The 24,560-nt window shown below is 39.9% G+C and overlaps 1 protein-coding gene across 1 annotated transcript in view; it reads left to right on the top strand.

Annotated features, from left to right (window-relative positions):
* mctp2a (multiple C2 domains, transmembrane 2a) overlaps positions 1-18,945 on the top strand; it is a 67,166-nt gene extending 48,221 nt beyond the window's left edge. Inside the window, exons 18-23 of the mRNA XM_079824882.1 lie at positions 4,796-4,915; positions 6,874-6,915; positions 12,104-12,213; positions 12,765-12,874; positions 14,894-14,991; positions 18,263-18,945. Of these exons, the coding sequence (XP_079681008.1) occupies positions 4,796-4,915; positions 6,874-6,915; positions 12,104-12,213; positions 12,765-12,874; positions 14,894-14,991; positions 18,263-18,331 (549 nt within the window). The 3' untranslated portion in view covers positions 18,332-18,945. The remainder of the gene's footprint in view (positions 1-4,795; positions 4,916-6,873; positions 6,916-12,103; positions 12,214-12,764; positions 12,875-14,893; positions 14,992-18,262) is intronic.
* Positions 18,946-24,560: the final 5,615 nt, after the last annotated feature.

Raw genomic sequence — 24,560 nt, forward strand, 5'->3', positions numbered from 1 at the left:
AGTTTTGCATCGCAAGCCGCTCCCCTGCTTCCGGGTATATGCAAGCACTCATATGAAGTTTTCCGTTGAGGAGCCGAGACTGGGTCCAGGCCGTGCCAGCTGGGGTACAGGAGGTTGTGGCAATGGGACATAACATCTCCGTTCCCTCCAAGATATTCCTTTCCAAATAAGCCTAAACCAGCCCATGTGCATGATTGTATTCTGGAAATAAGACCAAACACATTGCAACCCACCAATGAGCCCGAATATGCATATGGACATGGCAACACTGGCTTTGATATATTTGTACGTTTGTGAAGTGCCAGTTGTGAAGTGTTAACTAAAACTTTCTGGTCTTATAGAAGTCGCCATCTTTCATATTTATTTTTGTCACTGTCACTATGGTTACAGGTGTTATTCATGGCTGTTATAAGAAAAGACTTGACTTCAGTTGCTCGTCGAAGTTCCAGCTAAATTTAATCACGGCTGTTAGTGTGGCATGGCGGTTAATGCATGTGCTCTTTGTGGCCCTCATGTGGAAGGCACAGGTTTGATTCCAGCCGTGGCATGTTCTCTGTAAAAAGAAAAAGTCGCCTAAAATGTAGTGTTATGTAGCTTTGTAGCCTATACATGTGACTGTAAGAAAAATGAGCAATTCTGTTTGCACTTAAAGGATTAGTTCACTTTCAAATAAACTTTTGCTTATAATTTACTCATCCCCTTGTCATCCAAGATATCCATGTCTTTCTGTCTTCAGTCGAAAAGAAATGAAGATTTTTGATGAAAACATTTCAGGATCTTTCTCCATATAATGGAAGTCAATGGCCTTCAAACGGTTCAAGGTCCAAATGAGAGGTTCAGTACAGCTTCAAAAGGGCTTTAAACCACATCAAACGGTACCAGACGATCAATAAGGGTCTTATCTAGCGAAACGATCTGTCATTTTTTTAAAAATAAATAAAGTTTAAGTTTTATAAGCACAAATGCTCGCCTTGCTCTGTTCAGTGATGCGCGCTCGTGACGTCACGTAAAACGCAATTACGTTGAAAAGATCACGCTAGACGCAGGCGCAAAGACGTTTGAATATGTGGATACGGTCCTCCTTCCGCTCATTTGTAAACACTGACTCGGTACTTCTGCCTGCGTCTAGCGTGACCTTTTCAACGTAATTGTGTTTTACGTGACGTTTGATGTGGTTGAAAGCCCTTTTGAAGCTGTACTGAACCTCTCATTTGGACCTTGAACCGTTTGAAGGCCATTGACTTCCATTATATGGAGAAAGATCCTGAAATGTTTTCATCAAAAATCTTCATTTCTTTTCGACTGAAAGACATGGATATCTTGGATGACAAGGGGGTGAGTAAATTATAAGCAAAAGTTTATTTGAAAGTGAACTAATCCTTTAAAACCAGCAGTAAAACATCACGGTGTGAAAGGAAAAGCAGTATACAGCTGGAGTTCTTCTTCAATATAAATCGACTCTAAAGTCTGTCAGGTTTTACATCATCCTCCCTTTCCTTTAATCACTGTGCTAATAAAACACAAAGCATGCTAACTCTGCTTATTAACTCAAGGCTTCGCACCGAAATCGGAGAGACTTTTCCAAATGTTCACGGTTTTGTTTTTATTAGCACTGGGGAAAAGGCACTTAAATCCATTTCGTTCACACTGTTGGGGATGAAATGAAGAAATTCCTGACAGGTTTTGTTTATCCAGTCATTTAGATGCTACATTTAGACACGAGACGTTTTACTGTATTTCTGTGTGCTTTTATCTTGTCCACCAAGCCTGCGAGCAGTTGAGCGGAAATTTGCATTAGTGGACGATTATGAATACCTGTGACAGATTCTCTCTCTAGACTCCCAGGCTGCAAATGAATGGTCTCCTACTGTTGACTCGCATGGGAAGACAGGGACCAGGCAATTAGACTTTTTTGTAGTTAATGTAGAAGCTTCTGCAGGCAGGGCAAGCAGGTTCAACATTCCTGCTGGGCTGTCGGCAGGTTTTTTCCATCTCGGCTCGCTCACTTTCTCGCTTTCTACCTCGACTTCTTTGGAAGGTATCACTTATGACAGCTAACCTGTTGATAAGCCCTCAGAGTTTATCTGAGGGTGAGGGTGAAGGCGGGCCCCTCCGCGTGGGGTCCAACAAGTGGAAGCGACTACAGCAGGATGCTGCTCGTATTCAACCTTCACGAGCTAGAATACGGTTTTCAGCTGGAATCTGTGCGCTAGCGTGGCTGAATCTCTTTAACTTCTTATTCAATCTATCTCCTTCAATAGTATAGTGTGACTAAATGTGTAATGAATTATTAAAGAAAGACCCAGATGTGTGCACTGTTGTTGTTGAGCCTGCAGGGGTTGTTGTCCAAGTGTTCTGTGCATTAAGCACGATTCTCATATCCCTGGTGGCTGTGTGTGTGTGTGTGTGTGTGTGTGTGTGTGTGTGTGTGTGTGTGTGTGCAGGCATGTGCGAAAGCGAACCTAGCATAGGAGTGGCGGTAGGTAGACTGCCCCCAGAGCACGATGTCTGGCCACTGGCTGATATGACAGGAACATGCTGGTACTGTACTAGATTTAAAGTAAGGCCTGCAGGCCCCGTCTAACTTAAGTCAAACATATTGTCTGTAACAAGCCTCCAGCATGCCATGGAAACGCAAGCCTGTTGTTCTGTGTAGGTACAAGCTCGTTCTTGCGACCTTCAAATGAAACGGGAATAATACAGTATCTAACAGTTGCACAGTGTAGGAAATTCAGATGGATTCATGTAAATTCAGGTTAGAGCGATGTGATGTGCATTGTTTCAACATTTTATTGTGGAAATACCCTGATGTAGTGCAATTATTATCTTACATTTTATTTATATTAAATATATTTTTATATATTTATTAAAAATAAAAAAAATATATATATTATTTATTTATTGCCCTTAGTTTTATTTTTTTATTAAATATTTTGGTGAAACTTTACAATAAGGTTCTATTTATTAACATTAGTTAACATGAAGTAACAATGAAAAATACGCATTTATTAATCTTAGTTAATGGTCATTTCAACATTTACTAATACATTAATAAAATCAAAAACCGTATCTGTTTATATTATTTAATGGACATGAACTAACAATGAATAGTTGTATTTTTGTTATCTAACGTTAACAAAGATTAATATGGTAACACATGTATTGCTAATTGTTAGTTAATGCATTGACCAACATTAACTCTTTCCCCTGTCAGCATTTAAAAAAAAAGAAAAAGAAAAGAAAGCTGCAGCCACCACCAGCATTTTTGATGATTTTGATACCTTTCATGGCTCCCAGTATATTTTGTTGTATGAATATCTGACCATGCAATATCCATTTTTATTTATTTATTCGTAAAAACACCACCTTTATTCTAGGTTTATGCATTATCAACACTTGAATGTGGGTAAGTTTCATTAAAAAAAGCTATATTTTTTAATAAAAAGCTGATAAAATCACATTTTGTCAAAGACTACAACATGTACACTAAATACATAAGTAATGCTTCTATTGCTTGTTTCTGGTTCTTTTTAGCCTGTCTTTTGATCCGTAATAGCGCCCCCTACTGTATAACAGTGAAAACATCACCAATTCTGGCAATGAAAGGGAAGTGTCAAAAATGACGAAAATTCTGTCATGGGACCTTATTATAAAGTAATACCAATATTTTTATAAGCACTTATTTTTTTATTTTTTTATTTGTATGTTATTTCTTATTGTGTTCACAGATTAGTTGTACAGTATACATTAGTGTCCAATGTATTGACCTTATGCTTTTGTGGATTTTCGTCATGTGCTTATTTTTTTTCTCATCATTAAAACAAATTATTCAGCATAATTCAAAGTATAAAGGTGACAGCAAAGGTAATCTAAAAGTAAAAATAGAATTGAGTACACAATCAGTATCAGCCGATATATAGTGTGTCAACTATTACAATATAAACACATTATAAATAAATATTATGGCACCAATATATTACGCGTCCCTAGTTCTTTGAATCAAAGTTTCAGTTATTTAGCCGTACGTTGATGAAATTTGCTGACATAAATGCTCAAGTGCAGACGTTGTTACAGATCGGTTAAATTGTAATGTTCAGAGTATATGGGTTTATAATAATGTTCCCTGCGAATGTCTCGTTTTACAGTCATCCCAGTGCGTATATCTTATTATTTCTCAGGCTCATTAAGTTGCCGCTAGCTGGGTTTAAATTCAGCCGGCCAATTAGTGGCGTGCTGCGCGGAGCTGTGGATGTTGTGCACCTATTTCTCTTATGGAATTCTGAAGGATTATTCATCTTATTTCTACCAGGGGTCTTGAGCGTTCGCAGTCTCTCTCCGCAGTGGTAAAACTCTACCGCCAGCCCTCCTGCAGCCGCATATGTGTGCTATAGGTCAGGCAGCAGGAATGCATTGCAGTCAGGAAGCATTTGAAATGCAGTACATCAGAGCAAGTGTGGAGGACCCGCTCCTGTCAGATGCTCTGTTTTGTCACATTCGAATTACACACCAGCAGCACAGTGTTAATCAATTGCAAATGGGTTTTTGAAATATTAAAATCTCCTATACCACGGGCACCTTTATGAGATGCTTGGACTTGTCTTTGTATTACAGTTTTCTTGTTATGAAGAGGTTTAGAGTCTCTGTGTCAAGTCTTTCTATTCTCTAAGAGTTTATTTCCAAAGTAATATTAGAGGAAATGCATATGTGTGTGTATGTGTGGGCAGCATTGCCAACTGTGCTGTCTGTGATTCTCATACCCTGTTTGAAATCATCTCTCTCTCTCTGTCTTTCTTAGATATTTGTGTTGACAGTGTGGCTTTGGGAGCTGTTCATGTTGCCTCTCTTCCTCCTTCTGCTCATTGGCTGGAACTACTTCCACATCACACCAGGCATGGCCAGCTACAGTCAGGACTTGGTGAGTGCTGTGATGTCGCCCACTCAGCTGCACAGAAAACGGTCCCTAATAAGTCAGAGTCAATGCTGGTGACTCACGGGATTTAGAAATGATCAGTTTTAAACCTCACAGATTCTACTGAAGAATGATTAGAAATATTAATAGACGTTCAGTCTATAGATATCTAATGGCATATACAGTACCTGTCAAAAGTTTGGAAACATAATTTTTTTAAATGTTTTTGATAAAAAGTATATTTTATTCTTATGCTCACCACTTTAATAAAAAAATACAGTTAAAACAGTAATATTGTGAATTATTACAATTTAAAAATAATTGTTTTCCATTTTAATACATTTGAAAATGTAACTTATTGCTGTGATTCAAGGCTGAATTTTCAGCCTCATTCCTCCAGTCTTCAGTGTCACATGATCCTTCAGAAATCATTCTAATATGCTGATTTGCTACTCAAGAAACATTTACTATTATTATCAATGTTGAAAACAGTTTTTGATGCTTAACAATTTTTGTGGAAACAATGATACCATTCAAATATTTGTGGTAATATTTAAAAAATATAGTGTATGCATTAAATTGATCAAAAGTGACAGTGAAGACATTTATAATGTTACAAAAGATTTATGTTTTAATATAGGCTATTTTAGTTTTAATATATTTAATATGCTTTAATACATTTAATAAATGCAAATAAAAGCTGTTCATGCTTTCTAATCCTGGAAAAAGTATCACCATTTCCACAAAAATATTCAGCAACACAATTGTTTTCAACATTGATAATAATAATAAATATTCATGAGCACCAAATCAGCATATTAGAATGATTTCTGAAGGGTCATGTCACACCGAAGACTGGAGTAGTGATGCTTTGCCATCACAAAATAATTATTTAGTCATTTTAAATAGCAATAATATTTTACAATATTACTTTTTTACTGTATTTTTGATTAAATAAATGCAGCCTCGGTGAGCACAAGAAACTTCTTCTAAAAATAGCATTGTAATGACAGGTACTGTATGTATCAGAGTACACAGTAGACTTCTTTCGAAAACTTTTGACAGGTACTGTTATTGTTATTATTATTATTATTATTATTGCATGCCTATTTTTATTTGATAAGTAGCCGTGTAATAATATAGTATAAAGGAGTATTATGTGAGAAGAATAAGACTGTGGGATGATGTGAAACAAGCACAGCTATGTAGGAAACCTGATATACAGTTTATATATTATACAATTGTGAGAATGTTGCCATTGACCACTCAGAATGAAGTATTCCAGAGAGCCATTAGATAATTTACAGCACATTATACGTACTGAAATCAGTCTTTTCACGGCATTTCTAAAGACATTAATTGGTCAGTCCTAATTAGATCTATGTTGTCTATAACATTCACAAAGGTTAAGATGTCTGAAATGCTCCTATCACCCTCGGTTGTGAGTTTTAACGTAGCATTCACACTTTGAGTGACCTTCATCTCCAGTGGGTTTTGTAAAGCCAGAATGTATCAGCTCTTTGTGCACCACCAGCCCGTCTCAGGGCGGGGCTGTGCGCACCGGCACCTCACATTCACCCCTCGGCCTAGCGGAAAAAAGCGCCACAGTTACATTCAATAGCCGGAAAGGGTCAGGGATGACTTAAGAGCGATCTAGGCACCCGGATGGCCAAGATTAAATGCATTCCTTTTGGTTTCAGGTGCATGTGTGAGTGTTTGTATGTGTTTGTTGTGAAGAAATGAGATTGCTTGGTTGTGACACCGCTCTTGTGAGGAAGGCCCCTCTCATTCACCTCCTCCTTTTGTGCGAGGTCACCCGAGAGGCAGTTGCTACGGCAACAAGGCCTCTCCCAATGGGGGTGTATATACAAGCGAAGGTTTCATTACGAGGTGTTTGTTAAGAAAATGCTCCATTGCCCACGTGCGTCTCAATCTCATCCGCTCTCTGTCTCTTTCTTTTGCAGGAGAACATGTCCGTGGCCGAGGACGAGGACGAAGATGAAAAGGTATTTCGCCGGTGTCATGCGTGTTTTTTGATTAACCGCTGACTTTTATAGAGCCTCTCTGAGCTGTCCTTGGGGTGCTGCATAGACGGAATGTACGCTGTACCTTTAATACTGCATTTAACTCAGTACTGCAACTTAAATACGTTCAAAATGAGGACAGACGATTCAGCAAGCACATTTTCCCTCCAGTACTTTCACACCGGTCCTCTGGGAATCCTCGCTCGTACAACAAATGGATTTGGTTGCTTTGCTGTGGTCCTTTGAAACGCAGAAATAAGCACAGAACGGCATCATTAATTGAAGTTTGCCTTCCGCTGGGGAATAGAGGCATTGTAAGGATTTTGAGGCAGGCATGGCTAAATAGGGAGGCTGGACTGCAGTTGAACTCCCCCTTTTAGAATTTGATTTTTTATGCTTAAGATGAATCATTAGACTAATTACAAATTCTCCCAAATCTGCTTAGATCCAATTATTCCTAAAATATTCAGTCATTAAAAAAAAAGAGACCATTCAAACATCTTGAAAAAAACACACATTTAAGCATGCATGTGGATGGTAAACAGTCATAATGGTCAGAATCTGAATGTCGAGCGCTGAATAAATTCATAATGAGGCAAGGCAGGCTCATAATCATTTTAGGCCACGTTGCCTGGTCCAGAGAAGAACGGGTTAACAGGAAGATAATGCGTTATTGCTTTCTGACTTGGATGTGCGGAAGTGCGCAGCTCTAAGCCTCCGAGCGCTGACCCTTGCGCTGTACGGCTTGGGCCTAGGATTCATATTCATAATGTGCTCAATATATTCTGCTATGATGACCGCAGGCTAGCTTCATCTGTTGAGAGGAACCCCTCTGTTAAAAACAGCTCCCTCTTCCAAATCCTATCCAAGCCAAGCAGATAATTCACGGATGAAACGCATGATATGTGTGTGCAAGCACATTAGCTTACGCCCAGCAGCTAAACAATTGTAATATATCTTGGACGGAGAAACGAGTTTGTGGTCAAAAAAAAAAAAAAAAAAACGTTTTGGAATGTTTAAATTAAGCTAATGTCATAAAAATTATATTAGTTTCATTGAAACAATTTTATTTTTATAATAAGCTTGGAATATTAAATGTAGGCAGCAAAAAATAGTCTGTTCTTAGATTTGTATTATTGCATTATAATTACAAGTATTAGAATTAACAGTATTTTTCTAGTGAGACATATTGTGTTTTTACACACTTTCACATCTTGTGTAAATGAAATATCTCCTTTCATTTATATAATTACCCAGATGTCCATGTTTATTTTAAGTTGTCAGCTCTAATTTAAGGTGGCTTGTTTCAAAGTCCTGTTATGTTTTTTCACTTTGACTTCGGTTTCACGCAGGCAGATCAAAGAGTGTAGCGTTACACTTCCTATCAAAGTCATCGCTGCTAATGTTTTGGGGTTGGAGAATGATCGGTGTTAAATTTGATCACTTCGAAGGTGCTGTTTTTTTCCCTACTCTTTGGTTAACGTGGGGATAAAGGCTGTCCCCTCTCAGAAGGTTACGATTACAGCCCGTTTTTCAGTGTGTTTTCCCCTGGAGGAAGAAAATATGTAAACCTGCAGCCGAGCAGCACAGATGCGATGGAATGAAGCTTAAGAAAGTCGATGGGAGAAGCCACGATACTGCAGAAATTATACCAGATCTCCGCTACGAGCACGAATTTGACCTGGGGGAGAGAGAAATTTACAAATCACGCGCAGCGATGTAACTTCCCTTCGGCTTTCTGTATTGTGTTGAGCACACAGACACCGGTTTAATCGCATCAGAAAATGAGAGGATGGAAGAGAAAACAACCCCCTGGATGTGTGTCCCAAATGACCAAGAGGCCCTGTTCCCTGGGCACAGGTCACCTAAGAGTACCACGCTTTGGCTAGACAGGCAAAGAGCTGACCCCCTTCTTCCACCATACCCCAGGGTATCATCGGTGGTCTTATAAACCCAACCCCCCCCCCCCCTCTCACATCTAACGTATCACCTTCAGCACATCCCACAAGGACATAGTGTTGATGTCATAATCATTGTGTATTCCAGAGTGCACAATCCTGTGACATATCCATTAGGGAGCGCTGGGTGTTTTGTACTTGTTTGTACGGCGGTTGTCGGCTTTAACAAACCCATTTGCAACCCATTTTGCCAATAACGCAGGTGTTTTATTTAGGTGCGTTCCTCTGGTTATTCCGTTGTGGAATAAGTGAGTCGCGAATATTTGCACCAGCTTTGAATGAATATTCAAATTTGATGCCATTTACCCAATTACAGGAATGTTAAATGAACCCTGGCTTGCAGTTTTTTTGATTGTGCCGAGCATCCCTGTGAAACTGCATTTTCTGTTTGCCTTTGTGCAATCTGTTCCCTATTAAGCCAACATAAAAGTTATGTGACAATTTCATCTGAATTGAGAATATGATCTGACACAGGTTTTCTAATCAGTAGACATGTAGCTCGGATAGTTTATTTCTGGTTTCCACCTCAGGGGCGGAAAAAAGGATGTTTGACTTCAAGCGGGTTGGGGAAGATGAATCGCAATAGTCCAGAGAACTTGTATATCACGCTTCTATGAATGCTTTTACTGTCATCTTTTGGTCTCCATTAATATGAATATTTGTCATTTTAAGATTTTACAGCCATATCAAAGTTATCTGTGACAAACGTTACCTCTCATGTACAGTGACCCCAAAAAGGGTTTGGACCCTTAAAAATGTCATTAGATAACACAATATCAAAAGAAAGTGACATCTGCAACACAAAACAAAATGACTAAAAAGGCCTTTAAGACCTGATGTCACATTTCTAAGCCATTTTTTTAAACTAATTAGTCTCAAGTTCTGCTTAGGTGTCTTTGTAGGTTAACCATAGGTGGAGTTCATCACATTCACACAACTATGGGCATGAGCATACTTTATTATCTTTATACACACTCATTAAATACTTTATATCTTTTATAATCTTACCCATAGTGAAAAATAAATATACCAAAATGTATTTAAAATACATTTAGTTTATGCTAAGTATACTATAAATACATTTACATTTTTATTTACTTAAAATAAATACCCTGCAGTTGTACTGTTGTTGTACTAAAGTAAATGATATATTTAGAGTCTGCTAATTTGGAACAACTAATTTACTTAATGCACTAGTTATCTGGAAATAGTGCTGAGGTTCAACTGAAGATATCCTTAAGTATATTTGATTGTGCTAAATATCTTGCATTTAAAGACATATTATGACTGTACAATATGATATTATACAGTGATCATACTATCCTTACTAATAGGTATATTAAAACACATTTTAGGCTTAATATTAAGAAATGTATTGTGCATTGTGCAATAAAGAAGTAGGCCTAGTCCAAATAAAGTTTAATTATAATATTTATATCCGTAAGTCTAAAGCGATATGTCATGTTACTAATTAGGCCTTAGTTCAATTAAGACATTTAAGAAGCTTTTATAAACGTGCCTTAGAAAGAAAGAAAAAACATTACTGATGTGCATCTTGAGACAAAACAACGGCACATATTTTAAGATATATCAGTGCAAGTTGATTTCAGTTCAAACTGCTTCTGCGTCTGGGACTAGCTTAAGCCTTGTCTGTGAAACCGGCATATGAGGTGTAGAAAGAACAAGACAATTCTTTTTCAGTTAATTCTTGTTATTATTATTCATTTTAATAGCCTAGAAAACGTCTTTTTGTTTTGCTTGAAAAGAGAATTTGTGATCCATTTCTTTTAAATAAATGCCATTGATTTGATATTTTATCTAAATAATTTTCTGGGAGCACCGTAAGTTCATTTTTCTTGCGGTTGGTCGAGAGTTCATTAAGCAAAGAAACACTTAAGACATTTGAGCTGATATCAAACACAGTTGATACACAAAAAGAATACATCATCTTCTGCTCTTTATCCTCCTTTGACACTTTCCTCACAAAACAGGGATTTGAAATGACTCATAACAGGAGGCATGTTGATTTTCTCTTGATTGATATCCCAGTCTCTATGTTAAGACATGCTGTGTGTCGCTGGAGTAGACGGGTTGTGCTGAGTGGAGGCATGACTAGCTTCCTATGGTTTCCTGTGTCTGGGGCCGAATGGCGAGTGACAGTGGGGAGTCTGGGCTTAGCTTTCCCAGGGGCCGACTCACCGGGGCCGCTGTCTGGGGGACGGTCGCTTACACAAACATATACAGCGCTCGATCACACGTTTGTCTTTCCCACCACCCCCTATACTATCCATCATTACTCCTGTCATTATTCCATCCGTTTGATGTGAGGGCTTCTCGTTTCTCTCCTTCTCTTTCTTCTCTTCCCCCTTTGGAGAACTATACTCATGGGCTCTTATGCCGGAGGATTCTCTGATGTGATCATGTTGCTTTGGACGTTAGATTACCCTAGCAATCTTCTTTAAGTAAAATGGAATAGAATTTCTCTCTCTCTTTTTTTCATCGAAAGTCCATTTAGCCCATGTCTCTGAATTACATGGCAACCCAATACTGTGTGATGCATCAAAATACAAAAAGACAATGGGATTTCCCATCTCTCTTACAAGAAGTAAAAACATTGCTTTGTATAACAGGATTACACTCAGACATTGCAATCTTTCTTCCACGAGCTCGGATACAGAAAACGATAAATCCGATGATTTCAACCCTGCACTCAATCTTGCCATAAGGTGGGCAACTCTTAGCTTTCATACGCCAAGAAGTGGTACTTGAAAAAGCTCGCACCCTAGGAAACAAGCCAAGACTTGCCCGGCAGAGACTCGCGGATTAGACGACCTCGCAAGTTGGCGTCTTACGCCGTCTGTGTTCTCTAACTCCTGAGTCCCTCTCTCTCTCTCTCTCTCTCTCTCTCTCTCTCTCTGTATGCTTTCTGATTGCCATTTTTACATCTTTTTCCTCCTCCGCTTAATCTTTGATTGTGATGCACCTTTATTGTTTGCGCCTGACGAATGCTGAAATACTCCCAGATTTGTGACAGCTCTGTAGGAGAGGCTGACACATTTTCACGTCTGAGGAGATGTTACAGAAGCTCATTACAGGCCATTGACTAGATGAAATACTGGTGATGGCACTCTGGAAATAAACTGCTCTTCCTTTGTAGGCTTCTAGCAGCTGACTTCCCTCATCAGTCTCTGTCTTTTTTTCTTTCTCTTCAGGAATCAGAGAAAAGAGGACTGATGGAAAAAATCCACATGGTTCAAGAAATTGTGCTTACAGTTCAGAGCACTTTAGATGAAGTGGCTTGCATCGGGGAAAGAGTGAAAAAGTAAGAACAGAGCAGTTTATACCTCTTCTCAAGCTCACATGTGAAAGTCTTTTGTCAAATAGCTTCATTATTTAAAAAAACATGCATTCGTATGTGTCCTTTTTATTAAAAGACTGTTTAGTGCCATGTTAAAATAAATAAATAAAACATTGAGGTGGAGTTTTGAAAATGAAGTCATATTATAATGAGATTGATACTAATGATAACTGATATACCAAAAGCAAGGATTTCTTTGTTGGTAAATCCTGTTCTAAATCGCGCATTTTTGCTGCTACTTTGGCGAACTATTGTGAATAGCCATGCCTCGTTATATAAATGTAAAAAAAAATTTTTTGTCAATTTTATCTATAATATTATGCCTCCAAATTGTATGGACTTTATTCTCAAAAATGTACATTTATGTTGTCTTAAATGTTTTGTTTACTTTGCACTAAAACACTGTTATAGCAAGGAATAATCCTGGACTATTAATAATGTATATTTATCCGTATATAATCATATATAATGTAATAATGACAATGAATTAACTCGACCTGTGTCTCCATTGACAGCACATTCAACTGGTCAGTGCCGTTCTTGTCATTCCTGGCCTGCCTGGTTCTGTTTCTGGTGACTACCGCCTTGTACTTCATCCCACTGCGGTACATAGTTTTAGTGTGGGGTAAGTAAGTGAGACACCATGTGTAGCCCTTTCACCCAATCATGCGTTATACTCCAGTGCTGCTGTTAAGCTGTCTCCACTTTCCTTTAAATGGAAGTCATGCAGAGGTGTTTTAGAAAGAATCACACTTTACTGTCTCTGAGCTTTGAGCTCGAACTCCTTTACTGACGCCTGACGAAAGCTATTTAAAAAGTGATCCATTTCCATAAGTCTACCTGTGACAGCTGATCAGAATCATGAACATGATCCGCTGTTGGCTGGGGAGACCAGCTGCACCTCTCCTGACTGAGGCTTCGCAATCTTGTGAAAGTCCGATGTGTGTACAGTTAGAAAGAAAGAGTGAGCGAGCACAGGCATTATTCTGCCGTATTAATGTCCCGAATGTCAATTACAGGTTTCACATATATGATGATTGCTTTGGAAGTGTGCAGGAAAAAAGAAATTCAGATGTTTTTTTGTCTCAAAATATGGAATTGTATATAATATATAAATTTGGAGCCAGTAAGATTATGAAAAATCCAGTAAACACTTTTCTATTTTAATATATTTTATATATATCTATATGATATATGAATGGTACGTCACCAAAATTGCGCTCTTCAGAAACAATCGCAGAATACGACAGAGCTTGTGTTTTAAAGCAAAGCACACACTGGAATGAATAATTCACTAAAACGCAATGTGAGTCTCTATTCTCTCTGATATGTCTGATGTAATCAGCCTGGCCTTCTTTACATTAGCGCTGTTTTGGACTGTTTGAATGAATTTGTTTACTGGATCACTGAAAAGTTGCCAGAGTTTAACGGCTTTAAATGGCCTGATCACAAACAGAGAAGCAGAATCGAGTTAAAGAATGTCCTTCTACCAGGGTTACAGGTGCTGTAGATGCTCAGTGTGATTGTGATAAACTTCCGATTTCTAACATCATCTAACTGCGTGACGAAAGTTACATTAATGACGCAGCTTCACGTACTTCTGTAATTTATTTGCTTTAAATTATTTTAACACGTTAAGGACTTTAAATTAAATCGCATGTGTTATATATATATATATATAAAAAACTTTTGAACAGGAGTGTATTCTTCTTAATGTTTTCATGGGGAAAAAATTTATTGGTCAGAAAATGTGGGATGTAACCAGTAACTATGTTTCCATCCAAAGTTGCGAAATTAACTTGTGCGCAAAATTGGAATATTGCATAAAACATTTGCGAATTAAGCACCATTTCCATCCAGTGTGTCGAAGAGAACAAAACAGTCACTTCCTGATAAACTGGGGCCAAATATCACTAAGAAAAATTAATATTGCTGCAACAGGAAAAGCCACTATGGGCATTTTTTGGGGTATATAATAAATGACTTGCGCCTCAGAATGCGCAGATGAAACAATAAATGTGGTCATGTTATCTTGCTTTTGGAGGCGGCCTGCTGTTTGAGAACTCAGTAGTGCAAGACAGTTCTGGGAGGTCATTATACCAAAACACTATGACAAAGGACTTTCAGAATGACCAAAACAACATTTCAGATGCTGTGCAACGAGATCGATCTGCTGGTTAGTCCACTTATGTCATCCTGTTGCGAAATCACATATCTTTTTTTGATGCGTATCGAGGAATTTTTTCAGTAAATGTGTTTTCCAAACGTAGTTTATGCATACGTTTTCTTAACAGGTAAAAATGTTTTATCTGCCTCATTTTTTTTATTTTATTTATGCCCATCTTGCCATTTCAATCCAGCATTTTTTATGCGATATCCCAAAATGCACATAAAAATAAGTGGATGGAAGCATAGCTATTGTCTAGTGTCTCTTGTTGCAGTTATATTGCATCACAAATATAGCAGTAGTGTGAACCGTGATGATCGTATACTGTAGCAGACCGCGTGTATTCCAATCACATAGCAGTATGAATTACAGCAGATAAGGTGACAAATGTTTGTTGGGTCAAGGTTTGTTTTGTCAGTAAGGTACGTGCAGGTGTGGAGGGTAACTTTATTTATTAACGCATGCTTGTTTTCACAGGTGTTAACAAATTTACCAAGAAGCTTATCAACCCATATGCCATTGACAAAAATGAAATACTGGATTTTCTCAAGAGGGTGCCTTCTGATGTTCAAAAGGTAAGGGTCCAGTTTTACATTTAGAGAGAGAGGGAGGGACGCAGACAAGGAAGGAATTCCCTGAAGATGTCTGCATTATTTGCTCTAACAGAATTCCCAAGTGTTACCCAGGATATTTCCTCTGGCTGTGTTTGATTATTAATGGACTCACGCCTTTAAAGGCGGCCCCCGGCCCAATTATTTCCCAGCATGTCTTGATGGAGTCACCCGGCTGCCTGGATGGGGTCCGCTCTGATCTATCCTCGGCCGTAACGCTTCAGCCTTGTCCCTGATTATCAGTTTTGTCGGCCTGTGATAAAAGAAGGGTGCTGTAGAGGGTTCAGGGATTGGCTAAGGGGTCGGTGTCTACACACTGGCAGTGTGGCGGCCCCCGTCACATCAGGTTGGAGGACTCGATTAATGAAGTGTTGAGCCAACGCTGTCCTGCTGGGCGCCATATGTGATGAAACATTATCCATGGCTGATATGTCATTCAGGGTTACATAAGCCCGCGGATGTGCAGCCAAACGCTGAGAGTCTTGCTCTGTCTTTCGGACCCTGAGTGAGATTCTGAAGTCGGGATCCAAAGCGGGTCCTGCTGTCACAAAGCGTTTTGCATAGGATACTTCTCTCCATCAACAAGGCTATTTAACTGTTGTCAGAGCTTCCTGCCCTGCTCAGATACTGCAGAGCTTGAGTGATTGGCTCAGACAAACCTCCTGGGATGAACCTCTGCAACTTTACGTTAACATATGTCTGTGTGGTTAGATGAAGCCAGCATGACACACTGGTTTTGGCATGTGGAAGCAGCAAGTTGGCAAAACAAGATGGAAACCATTGCTGAGTTTTTAAGCCTTTTGAAGTATGTTTTCGTGGTTGGATGAACTGCCTGCTGTTCATTTAAATGGAACGCACCAAATTGCGAAGACAGAATGATCTTTAGCAAAGAAAAAAAGCCACTTTTCAAAGAACCAAATGCCAATAAAACAGCACAGTGGTCATTAGCCATACCAAAAAGGTATGCAAATCTATGCTGTCCCTGTTAAGTTTACAATGTCCGAACCTTTATGCTAAAAAAGGATTGACCAAATAAACAGCGTGTTACAAAAGCTCAAATTGACTCCTGTCTCACGGTTCCGAAAATGACTTGGCAATTAGTGCCTGTGCAGTTCTTCAAACACAAACCCTCAAAACTGGACTTCATACAGCGGCCCTCTGTCCTAAAATAAGCAGCATCTGTCAGTTCTGAGGACAGTTTCATGTTCTGAGGCTGCCGCGTCTCTTTGTTCCCTTGTGCTCCATCTCCCATTCTCATAATCAGGGCCTGGTAATTAGTGTGCAGTCCCTACCTTACAGATACACCTCCAGGTTATTGTTTCGAGGAGAAACAAACAAGAAACGCATTTGGACAAAGCATTCTCCACACTTTCGAGTCCCATCAGCCTCATGCCATATTTCATTATTTGTCAATCCTGTATGTCATTTGGACTGAACGATGGCCTTGGACAAGAGATGCCGCCTTTAATGCCATTTTCAGAGGCTGATGTTACTCTTCACTATGAAAGAAACATAGTGTGTGTTTTGGAGGTTTGCGATCCAGGAGCACCTGGGCTCGATAGTGTCTGAAATTTTTAATATGATCTTTGTATTGAGATCAGTTTATGCTGATATTTTAGAGAGCAGGGTGGCACATGCTCCATTATAGTAAATCACATCGTTCTCTTCAAGGCACAGCTGATTGGTTCCTGCTGCATCAGCAGCCAATGAGCTCGCTGCTCAACTGTCAAATACTTGGACAGTGTTTGCTATAGCAGTTTGCAGCATGCTTTCAGTCAACCCCCAGCTCCACCTGTATAAATCTGCTATTCACGTATGCTATATTGTCTTAATTGTTCACGGGACCGTGTTATGTATGTATTGGAAGTAGCAAGTCCCGTATTTGCTCTGCAGCAGCAATAACAGCAGCAGTAGCAACGTAGCAGATCCATTCTGCCAAGACCAAACATATTGTCATATCCATTACCATGCCAAACACTCATGACATCAATAATTTGAAAAACAATCAATAAGAAAACAATTTGTATTCGAAAAATAAACCTGTAAAATAGTTATACTTTAGATAGCAACTTCTGGATTCACTGAAGTTTGTGGAAATAAATATTAATTAGATATTCAAAGATTAGTTAATAATATAAATGTTAACCATATTTGCTAGCATATGAGAAAGTACTATAGTGTTTGCCTTTCTAATCACTGAAGGAAATGCTAAAATACTTTTTCATATACCGTTTATTTTCTTTGTTTAACAGTTCTAAACTATAATAAACTAATGAAGATGGAAAATGGGATCTTCTGTGCATTTGCACTCAGGCGCTGGTGTTCCCAGCACTGTCCAAATCAAATTCCTGGAGTTTCTGACCCCTTATCGGCCTATACTTAAAAAATGGCAAATATTGGCTGATGTATCCGACAACTAGTATTGAATGATCAGAGAGGTTTTTTTAACAGAAATGCAGTTGCATCTGGAGTGTAAAACTAAATTGGCACATCGGCCCATTTGTTAGTCATGGGATAAAAAGAGTCCTTTTCACATGCCGAATCATCACATGATGACTTTTTGTGGAAAGACTTTTCAGTCATTTAGCAACTCCTTAATTGCACTCAAGATGTACTTTTACTCTATATCTTTTTGAACTTCAGATCTGAATATGTTTAACGGCAGTCTAGTAGTTGTATGTGGATACGCTGTGAGCTGCAGGAAAAATCTTTATTCAGTTTCTCATACCTCAGTGAAACTCTACTTTCATCATGCCGACCTTCACCTCCGACCTGAGTTCACTCCCTGCTTTAAGTAAAGTAAACAGCATGTTCATCTGAAACGAGGGAAGTGTGTGATCATCTGTAACCGCAATGCCCCAGCCGGAGCCATACAGGCACTTACTCCTGCCTACAAGCTGCTATAATTAGTCTCCAACAAACTTTTCTCAGGAAGGATACAACTCGCAACTCCTCGGCTTGCGAGGACCTAAGACAGCGGGTCTGCTCAAGCAGTATAGTTCCCTTATAGGTGGGGGTGGTATAGTCACCGCTGTGTCGGTACGGAACCCTTGACTTTTCAAATCTTTCCTCCTTGTGATTAATCCCCTCTGCTCCTGTGTTTAAAAAATGATTCATTACAGCCGCGCCCGCCTGGCTTTCCCCCTGCACCGGCTCTCCTCAGGGGAGCCATTACCGTGAGCGGGCCTCAGCTCCGATTACCTGCGTCTGACCAAAGAGCTGTTTGTTTTTACAGGTGCAGTACAGCGAACTGAGAGCCGAGCTCGGCAACCAGGGCCCGGTGAAGAAGAAACGCTTGCGCTGAAACCCGATGGACGTGTCGGATGAAAGAGACGGACAGCGTTTCAGGACACGGTCTGTTTAAGTCATAATGCCCCTGTGCGAGTGGAGGAGGAGCCCTCTTGTGCCAAGCCATCCGCATTTCCACTGAGCGGCTGTGTTGGACTGCTTATATTTGTATCCGTGTGTATGCCTGTGTGTGTGTGTGTGAGAGAGAGAGGGGCCCCTACAGACGGGGTCTTTGGCCCTCGCGAACTCGAACAGTATCTGAGCATATGAAGGGAAAGGCGGGCTTCATCAGCCTCAGCATGTGGTCAAGCTGAAATGCAATGAAATACGACACAGCCTATTCATATATTAATGTCTTTTTAGAGACCACATTCTGGTTCATTTAACAGGAAAAATTATCCACAAAACATACATGCTTCCTGTTGCGTGTGTTTACAGCAGGACATATTTAAATGAGGGTAAAATATATATAACACTTCATACAATGGAAAATATTCAAGCAATTTTAAATGCCATTTAACATCTTTTTTTCAGGCAAATGCAGCCTACTGTTTTATTCTGTAATTAATCTTCCACTTTTGTACATTTATGCCGCAGATAAAGATGAAATGAAAATGATATCTAAAAGTTTGACTTCTTAAATGTGTTTTTCTTCTCTCGCATCCTTAACTACGCATTATTTGTGAAGGATACATTGCGTTATTACCCAGCCCGCACTTCAGAAGAGGATGCTGGTCACTGTTGGAGGAAAACATCAAAGTCTCTGTGTGTCCAGAGCAGTCAGCTAATGCACCGCTTTTGTAGTTCGCTGACAATAACAAGGTCCAGATGAGAGAGCTCATCTCTCATAAAGAGGGAGGGAGATTGAGAGAGAGGAAGAGAAAGAGAGAGAGAGAGAGAGAGAGAGAGTGTGAGTATATACACTCCATACCCCGCACTTAGCGTCTCCCATTTTCATTAAAATCACCTCCAGTGCCTAATGGCTCTCTACTAGACCCATCACTCTGTAGTGTTAGCACCAGTGATGGGGCTTCAAGTAGAGCAAATGGAGATTTCCTGCCTCATCAACTTATTTATTCATATTACAGACATATTTCAGCCTCTCTGCTATCAGAGAGTCATTTTTATAGAAAGCAACATTTCCAAAGTGGTGCATCTTCAATGCGGGCATTCAGAGTGTTGATTTGAAATTAATATTAACCGATTATTAACATATTAACAGCAAAGGCTGTGTTCATTTGCACCTTTTTTACAGTGTTAATTTTTTTTTTGCACAGTTTTGTCCTTCAGCTGATTTACAGACAACTTTATCGGAGCGAGCAGGGGAAAGTTTCTTTCAAAGAAATGTAAAACCGAACAGAACTTCCCTCAGAAGTCGTCGCTTTCCTGCTCTCTCTCAATAATTTATAGAGCGAGGTAAATAACCGAGCGGACGCTTTGTAAAAATAGCCGTAGCCATACAGATGAGCCCTAGACCCCAGCTCAGGGAGTTTGTTCAGACTGATTGGAGTGCTCAGCGTCCCAGCCTGCCCCCCCTCCGTCTCTCCCACCCTCCCTTCACTCCTCTGCAGTTTGGTGCTGGTGAAAGAGCATCGGTTGGTGCAGCGTGAAGAGTTTGATTGGCTCTCAGGGACCTGCTGGAGCCTGGGGCTATCTCTTTTGACAGTCTGATAGAGACATCACGGCACTCTCCCAGGAGCTGCCACCGGGGGTCCGATTCAAAGCGAGGGGGAGTGGAGGTGACCCGCGACGCTCTGATGAGAGAAATCCCACACACAAACTCCTGCACCGACTCCGCTGGGGGGCCACGGAGAAGGGAGAGCATGGAGGGGAGGGCCAGTGTCCCTTAGCTCAGTAAATGAGACCCCATCAGATGTCTGCGTGAGGTGAAACCAATTAAACAATGCTTGCAGGAACGCTCTAGTCGTCGGGTTAGCTCCGAAACTTGAAAGCGAGCCTCTAAGTGGATGTGAAGTGTTTGTGCTGGAGGAGAGAAATGGTCTTCAAAAATTCAAGTCCGTCTCCAAAACGCAGATGAAAATGAGAGGCCGCCGATTGGAATCTCTCGTAAAGAGAGGGGCGACGCTGCATTCATCTCCGAGAGCTCGTGTTGACAAGTGTTTTTGGGTAAACCGCCTTGATGAAAATCTTATGCTTTGATGCTTAAGATATGTTAACAAGTCAAATTGTGGGCCTAATAGACAAAAATGAATGCACAAAATATTAGTGCTCCCTCTAACATTCAGTTAGTGAACATAAATCATGGTTTCAGTTAAAATCACATGGCCTGTGACATGTATGTGGTGTAAAACGAAGAAGATATGATTAAGCATATTTCGCTGTTTATTGCATCTTAAGTTTTATCAAGTTCATTGAAGAAACAAATCCTGAAAATAAAGATCCGTTTACTAATCGGGCATTGCTAATTATTAAACGCACTATCCATCCACAGTTTTATATGAATTTTGGGATCACAAAAATACGGATAGAAACACAAAGATGCAAATAAAAATGTATATACACTTTCTGACAATTTGCCCAGAAGTGGCTATCCTATCTCTTGAAAACATAAGATATTTGAATTTCATTTCAAACATAGGTAGTGATCGAGGACAATGGAGACACCACATAATCAGATTCCCCCCTCTCCTTTTGTGTTGTCTAATAAACAAAATCATGTTTAAAAAAAATGGTCTCCTGGGAATGGAACCTCAAATCTCTATAGAGTACTAAACAGGCAATATGGTCCCTAAATGCATTCTTTGTATGTTCCTCAAACTCACTAATGAACATCTCATCCACACAGCAGTTAACACTGCTTGCATCATTCTCTCCCTCTCTTTTTTCCCTTCAATAGTTGTTGTTTTGCTCGGTATGAAGCTGATGTCTTCATCAGCCTGTCAGAAAGGAAGTGCCTGCAGCTGTGGCAGGTCCCCCAGAGCCTGTCGCACTCCTTGTTTCCATGGTAGTCCTTCAGGCAGCACCATGGGCAGACTGTGCGCAAGGACCCCTACAACCTGTTTTTTTTTTTCTCCTGATATGCAGCCCCGAAGCGGGCGTCAAAATACATTGCCAAATAGTGAGTGTGCTGCAATACATTCTCCGCAGGTGCCACATTCTCTTTCAGAAGCAATGCCAACCAAGTTTCATTTGAATAAGATGCCCCTGTTCGTTCCGTTACACTGGACCCTCCCTCAACTCTCCGCATGTTCCTGACCAATCTTCGTAAGGAAGCCATAAGCTAACGCTTCTTGTCAATGTAAAGATGTCACATCATTTTACTTTTTATTAGTTTTTCTTAGTAGTAAGTCAGAATAAAAACACATCAGAGACTCGCCCTGTTGCTGTATTGAGATCTCTGAGGTCAGGCCTCAGTTCCAATAACGTGAAGGGCTTTCCTGGAATCACTAATGAGATCCAAATGACAAGACGGATTGTTTTTACTCTTCTCAGGGTGGGCCGCACCAACTGAGGACCTTAACCTACATGCTTGGCCTGTCGGAGAGATTCCCACTTCTCCTGAAGGAAAACCACCATGGCTCAGTCAGCAATGTTTTGTAGATGAACAAACACTAGCCAACGTGAGAGCAAAGATTACAACCAGTAGCGGGTACAAATATTAATTATATTTTAAAGTCATGACTGCAATTGAGCCTGCGGGTGCTCGCCGCTGTTCTGTTTGGATGTTATTTATACAGTGGGCGTATTACGCTCACTGACACCGAGCCGTAATTTCTTGCAATACATCAAGTGTGCAGGGGTAGCCTTTAAGAGCTTAAATTAAGTCGCTGGCCTTTAAAAGCATCTCTCTTAGGGCCCTGTCTGGATTAATAAATTCAACTGATTTGGCTTTAATATTATTCGGAGTGCATTAGAATGTAGCTAACAGCTGGGGTGGTGGCCAGTCTCAGGGGCATTGGCAGGGGCGAGGAGTGCCGCTGAGCTATGGAGTGCGAGTCTGAGGGCAGGCGGGCGCGTGAGCAGCGTGGGGCCAGAGGTCCCTCCGTTACAGGTGCGGCCCTGACAGGCTCGGCTCTAGGATCAGAAAGGCCAGGCTTAGATGAAAGGATGATGAGGAGGGCCGCCGACCGCCTCGGAAACAAAGTCACCCTTCCTGCGACTGCAGCGGACAAGCTCTCAGCACTGATAACTGTTTGCGTGGAGCGTGTTGATTCTCCATCCTTTTCTTTCCCTTTTATCGTCAAAGCGATGAAATGCTAAACAACGTTAATAGAAAAGGACAGCCCTCTTGGTGACGCATTATAACAATAATCGAGAAAAAATGTAGCTTAATAAACATGGGAAATCTCTCTTTTTTCCTTCCAGACTGAATTGAGTCGCACACCCCCGAGGTTAGACCTTGAGAACAGAGCGCCGAGGAAGTGGAAATTGGTGAAACGATAGAAAGGAAGATATGGGGACGGGAAGATAGAGAGAAAGACACCTTTGTTAGCTATCTGTTGTCGCCTCAATGGTCTGCGTTTAGCGTGCGCACACCCCGTCAGGCAACAATACGCAGAATAATTTAACCGCATATTTCATTTTAATTAACAGTGATATAATGCAATGTGACTCTCAGCCTCCAGAGGAAAGAACACAATATTTGGCTTGATGAATCTACTGGAGCCACTCGCAGTTTCTCTTCTCACCTCATGGGATTCAGGTATCATTAGAGATAAGCAGAGATCTGCTTTTTGTCTCGCGTTTAAAAAAAAAGGTGCAGACACATGGGTGACTGCAGAAGTGTTCAATATTAATAGCCTTTCATCAAGGACACAATTAGGACACCTCTATTTGACACATTCCATAGGAGTCAGATGAATATGTATATCTGCTGTTCTGGAATGTGCCGTTGGACAAAAGCGACAGGGTGAAATCAGAGGATGGTAGTGAAGTGAAGCACGAAAAGACCATTGAGTTGAATGTTTGTTTTACAATTCAGTCTGTTTCATGCTGTGCAACACATTTTTGGTATTAATTATAACAATTATAAATGATAGTTTTTAAGCGAAATTGCAGTCTAGCTGCAAAAACTGACAGCGATTCTACTGTGTAAAGCCAAAAGTATACTTTGTTTTTTTACGCGTACACAAGCGTATGCAGACAGTGAAACGCAAAGCCTTGCAAAGTATACTTTTTTTGACTCGTACGTGTACACATGCGTTCGGCGCATGCACAGTTTTGAGCAATCTCTCGCCATGAGTTACAACCCATGTAAATACATGTGCAACCATCAACCTGATGACGAAATTCGTGTCACTCGCACTGTACGCTGACCTTCGCATACGCGTAAAAAGTGAAGTATACTCTGGTCTTATAAGAACTGCAGCTCTCTACAAAATAATAATAACATGATTGTTGGGCTGCTAATTTTAGTATTTCATTTAATTGTTTATTATACACTGAATGAAACCCAAAAGATAAACAGCTTAAATCATCCGTTTTTAGTCAGAGAGTGTTGTTTGTGTGCTGTCATTTTTCTCTTCGAATGTAAAAAAAAGAAGAAAGACATTTTGGAACTTGAACATATTAAATGTTACTTGCGTGCTACTTTTGTGTGCAGTATGATGCAGACCTAATGATATAGTAAAAAAAAAAAAAGGTAAGGTAATCTACAAAAATAAATGTGCTTTATGTAGCAAATCTCTGAATTAAAAATGTTGTTTTAACTGACTAAATCAACCCTGCGACAAATAAGGTTAAACTAACAAAAGTCATTTTTAATGGGTGGTACAAACAGATTAAGGTAACAATTTTAGGTTATATACAACTTAAGGCAAGTTGCATGCAGTGTGTATTCTCTATTAGTGTACTTCAGTATTCTTTAGCCTTTTTTTTCTATGAACACAATCATATAAAAACATGCATTCACTCTCACCAATTACTGCAGGGTTTGGTCTCTCTTCCTGTCTCATCTCTGGTAAAAATAAATAAAAAATAATTGTTACATTTGTCTTTCCTTACAGTGTAAAAAATGTCTGTGTTTTACACCAAAAATTAACTTTGAGTTATTGAAATTACCCTACATATCAATTATAATTGGAGCCTGAGGTGTCCAGGAGGTCACTGCCCGCTGCCACTGATAGCACAGTCAATCTCCGGGCATGCTTTGCCTCCTCTTTCATTAACAAGGCCCGCTAATTACAGCCATATGAACTGTCCTCCGGATCTAAAGCGTGGCACTGCACACATCGTAATTGAACACACCATTGATGTAAAAAAAATAAAAGAAAGGGATTTAACTT

The sequence above is a fragment of the Gobio gobio genome (assembly GCF_949357685.1).
Source record: "Gobio gobio genome assembly, chromosome: 9".
In the NCBI taxonomy this organism is placed as follows: Eukaryota; Metazoa; Chordata; class Actinopteri; order Cypriniformes; family Gobionidae; genus Gobio; species Gobio gobio.